A 5,121-nucleotide genomic window follows, 5' to 3' on the forward strand; every position below is an offset into this window, starting at 1 on the left:
CAGCACTGACACTGAATAAGCCACACCGCAACCAGACGGTCCAAAGCGCCGCTCGATAGATCGAAACACGTCCTCGTACTACAGAGTAGTGATGGGCTCGAGTCTTCGTTCCAGTCTGTCTTTATACGAGTCCTTGGTATATACTTACCGCGTTTTGCAAGGAATTGAACGAAGTTTCCTTTGTTGTTACTGTAATTACCTACTGGGTGTCTTCGAATCATGTTTATAGGTTTTGAACAGTCGTAAAACAAGTCTCCGAAGTCAGTTTTGTTTAGACAGAATTAGATTCTCCTACAAATGACAAAGAAATGTTTCTTGATACATTATGTACTTTCGAGGGAAATGAAAATTATATTACAGCGTTAATTATCAATACTGAAATATTATTATTTTTTGATCACTTCCGATATTTTCTTTTTTACCGTTTCGCAAGAGAAATGTTTCACACCTTTGCGTTTATTATTAACAGAAATTTTTAAATTCATATACACAGAATAAATTAGTGAATTTTTTACTTACAGCAGAAACTCTCGAATGCTTATTTAATAATAAATTGTTAGAACAAATTTAGATGAAAATATAGTTATTTTATATTTAATTTCTTTTTGTTTGATATTTCTTCATACTGCTTGTTCTTATTTTTGAAAAATATTGCTCCTTTCATTTCATAAATTTCCAAACTTTTCTGTGTAAAATGAACAAATTGGTTCAATTTGAACATTTATTGTTAGACATTTTATTAACATCGATTTATTGAAAGAAAATTACATTATCGTAAAATCGATGAAGATGTATGTATTGTCAGGCACTCGTATTATTGTGAACAATTTTTAGACGATGTATTTTCAGAAAGTGTGGAAACAGGTTAACAACAGATTCCAGACTACTAACGTTAAATTTTAATGAAACAGTTAACGTATATCACTGGACCACATAGGAGTTTGTAAATTGACTTTCTACTCTCTTTATTGTAAGATTTTAGATAATAGGAATACATCTGCTATAGTACGTAAACAAAAAAGAAAACTAATTTGTGTATTGAGTCTATTAACTTTCATTAAAATTCATAAAAATTTTTAAGCTTATTTAGTATACAATATTGTAAAATTTAAGAGGATAAACATCTTACAAAGGCTGAAGCAATCTAAGTAGGATACTCTCGTTTGTGGCCTACATATGTACACACTGTCCCTTATTTCGTATAAAAAGACAAGTAAGCAAGATGATGAAATTGCGATAATAAATTCTTCAAATACTTATAGTAAAAGAAGTGAAAATATAAATACAATAAGTAATAAATAAGAAGAAATTACATGTTAGAAAAACTAACAACAAAAGTTTTAACTGTTATTCGACTTATTCTTAATTAACATTACTTATTACTAATTCACTGTTTTTACTATATACTTAATTAAAAAACGTTACAATGTTCATTGGTGATTTTACATCGTACAATTTTAATTTTACCAACGAAGTAAAGTAGATTATAATTGTTATAAAAATAGAGTTTTAATCATAACATATTTAAACAAAATTCTTTCTGAAAAATCTTTCTAAAGCATTATAAGACCACGATTACTGTAATTTCATTTTTACGACTAAAAATAAATGTATTTCTTCCGTACCATTTCTGAACTCTCAATTCTTTAAGTGATTACTATAAGATTATACAAATTTACTACGTGGGAATTACAGTAATAAAGAATAATAAGCTATAAGTTGTAGAAACTGAATTTGTATTTAATTTGTGTAAATCTAACTTGAATAAACGTTTTTTTTTTATTTATGAATGTAATATAAATTATTATTCACATTAAGGTTAGATATTATTAATTTTGCTATTCATGTTATCAATAGGAATAAACTAAACACGACTTAAGAGGAACAAATTTTATCTGAGATCTGTATTTCCAGTGAATTTTGTCGAAAAATTTTATAATTTTTTGATCGAATGAAGATACGTTCATCTCCATCGCTAACTACGCTGTTTCAGCAGGTTTCTGCCAACACTGCGGTAAACTAGACGTACAACGGTCAAGAGCAGCCAGGGAAAAAGGGGGAAAGCATTACCACTTTCACCGTTCTACGGTTTTTTTTAAATATATCGTAAGATTCCATGATGAATACGCGAGACGTTCATCCTATGTAAAAGTCTGACAAAGACATCTGCTGGTTCAAACGTGTACCTCGAACTCCGATTATATGATGATTCTTTATTTGTCCCAAGTTTATTACACGCTGATGGTCTATAGTCGTGAAACTTCGGATCAATCGAGTACACCAAGGATAGTGACTTTCTTTTTACTTTGAAGGTTTAAATTAAGAAAGAAGGTGCAAACATACTTATGCCATTCTTTATTCTACGCAAATAGCGAATTTTGTTTGAAATTATTGAAAAATTTACTTCGAGAAACTTAAATTACCGATTTCAGACTTTTAACTTAGGTCAAGGTGTATAATTGCAGATTTGAAATGTAGAAAGAAAAAGAGTAGTAATAAGAGTAATATAGAATTTAAAGGTCGTGTAAAATTTGAAACAAGTTCGAAAGTATTAAGATGTCCATTTATCGTTGGTGATCATGGTTACAAGAGATTAGAATGAGCATATCTTATCATTATGTGAAATTTATTATATAAAGGGCTAATGCTAAAATAATAATTATTAATTAATTATATGTATAATAATAATTACACATGAGATGTGATAATAATAATTAATTACACATGAGTAGTTTTTCTTCTAATAGAGATGAACGATGATCCACTTTCGGAGCAAATATTTAAATACCTGATTTGCCGCGCGTTTACTCGTAATTAAATTACAGCAGTACACGTTCGTATAAGACAAAATCGACATTAACAAGTGATATACCGTATTACATACTAATCGATTTGTCTTTTCTAGGCTTCGTACTCGCTCCGTGAGCATGCCATATTTTAAGCACCGATTACATTCAAGACTCGATCGTTAACGCACTTTACCCGTTCGTAAGACAAAATCGTTTACTTACTCTCTAATTAAGTGACCATCTTTACGATATTTCGGATTTTATTCATTATCTAGGAGTAGAAGCCGAAACACTGCTAGCACCGACGAGGGGTGCGTCGTTTCTAAATTAGTTTGAACGAACTAGCGATGAATGATACGTTGCCACGAAAGTCAACGTGCCCTTCCATCTCGTAAAAATTGTATCAGGTAAATTTTGGAAATAATTTGAAATCTCACTGCTATCCTTTGCAGCCACAATATATGAAAAATATGTAATGGTTGAAAACGTATCGAGATATTGAGGAGTAGAATAAAATCTATTTAATGATCAGTTTGTCTCATGGTACAAGAGTTTGTAATATAATAACAGAGCATGAAGGTACTGTACTTATATTGTGGATGGAAAGGAAACTTAAGACAAGTACTAAATAATAATAATAAAAAATTATCGCTTAAAGAAAAATTTACACGCAAAACAATAGTGAACGCATTGCTTCGAGTAAAACAATAGTGAACGCATTGATTCGAGTAAAACATAGCGACGGGCGAATTCTTAATTCGCAAGGTACGACGCATGACTTTATTGATAATATAATGACGCACTATTATAAAATAAATTCAGGGGATTTTACAAATCCATTGTTAAGCTCTAGGGCTCATTGAAACATTTCTTATCTATTTCGTAACGCGTTTTATGTAAGAATCCAAACAAAATGTATTTCGCTCTCATCATTTATCGATAAATAGTGACATTAATGACTACATTTTCCATGCGTAAATAAAGCCGAATAATGTCGAATACATGTCATAAGAAATTGTGAATACCTTTGATTGATATTAGTTACGTACGGGCCCATGAACGGCAGGTACTTGTGTCGCGGTCTGTTAAGTCACCAAAACTTTCTATTACTTTGCATACTTTGAATTATTTCAGGATGTATAGTCCAATTTATCGATTAACGATATGCATAATTAAACTACTACACACACACAGGAACCAAACCATAAATTTTGAGTTACTCGTAGAATTTGTTAGATAGGTAAGGAATTTTAATAATTGAACAAAACATACAGGTATAGTTTCAGTAGTATTTATATATAGCCCAGTCTTACAAAAAAGTGACCGCATCGTTCCAAGGGACGGGCAAACATTGCTCACTTGCGTTAAAACTAACAATCGGTGTGCTGTCAGTTCAAGGTTTTCATTTCACTGAGAAAGTAGGTATATAATATTACGGTATTATAAGCACAATAATTAGAAATTAAACTATTAAATTCAAATACAAATCCTACTTTCACTCTCCTATATTTTACTTCCATTTTTATTTATGAAAATCAAAGCGGACATGTTTCTTTTTTTTCCTGATTTATATATATAATGTTATGTGACCACCTTTCAAATTGCCTCAATTGCCGTTGTGGCAACGTCTCAATATTCGCAGGCCTCTCAGGACGAAGGGAACTTCAGATCGATCACGTTTGTCTGAGCATTCTTCGAGCCCGAGTACTGGCTTAAGTTTGAAAGTAGACGAGCCATAGCTAATTTCAATCGGTGCTGATGCATAAGTGGCAATAGGCTGGGGCTGCTTGTTGGTGGCGTTTAGATGTTTAAGTCAACGGAGATTGGCGCATCACATGGCATACTTGCGCGTCCATTCACGTGCCAATTCATTGTACTTCTCCCTGTCAGTTTTGTATAACCTTGCTATCTCTGGTACCAGAGGGTCATCTGGATTTGGATCGCAGAGCAAGGAGCATATTGACAGTAACACTGGAAAAGAACAATTTCTCTTTTCAGTACAATATTAAAGTTTTGGATTATACAAAAGCTTTCACTATCTTCTTATTTAAGATATATCTGCAAATTTCTACACACCCTTTGATATGGTAAGTGCTGGGGACCATTGCGATCTTAAAATATCCAAGCAAATACTTCCATTACTGTTGATATTTGGATGATAAATTCTAGTTGTAAAAGCAACCTGTACATACATGTATAAAATTAATCAGCTATTTGTGCTTTATTATATTATATGATATTATTTAAAAATTAAATTTATATACCTTCGGTGGTTTGAATGGATAGTCTGTGGGGAAATGAATTGTAAGGAAAAATACTCCTCCTTGGTATG

The 5,121-nt window shown here is 31.7% G+C and overlaps 1 protein-coding gene across 1 annotated transcript in view; it reads right to left on the reverse strand.

Annotated features, from left to right (window-relative positions):
* Positions 1-3,822: 3,822 nt before the first annotated feature.
* Positions 3,823-5,121, reverse strand: part of LOC108575495 (ubiquitin-conjugating enzyme E2-17 kDa) — a 3,906-nt gene continuing 2,607 nt past the window's right edge. Inside the window, exons 4-6 of the mRNA XM_017938313.1 lie at positions 5,054-5,121; positions 4,866-4,971; positions 3,823-4,760 (exon numbers count right to left, since the gene is read on the reverse strand). The exon at positions 5,054-5,121 is cut by the window's right edge and continues 51 nt beyond it. Of these exons, the coding sequence (XP_017793802.1) occupies positions 4,621-4,760; positions 4,866-4,971; positions 5,054-5,121 (314 nt within the window). The 3' untranslated portion in view covers positions 3,823-4,620. The remainder of the gene's footprint in view (positions 4,761-4,865; positions 4,972-5,053) is intronic.

The sequence above is a fragment of the Habropoda laboriosa genome, unplaced genomic scaffold, assembly GCF_001263275.1.
Source record: "Habropoda laboriosa isolate 0110345459 unplaced genomic scaffold, ASM126327v1 scaffold269, whole genome shotgun sequence".
NCBI lineage: Eukaryota > Metazoa > Arthropoda > Insecta > Hymenoptera > Apidae > Habropoda > Habropoda laboriosa.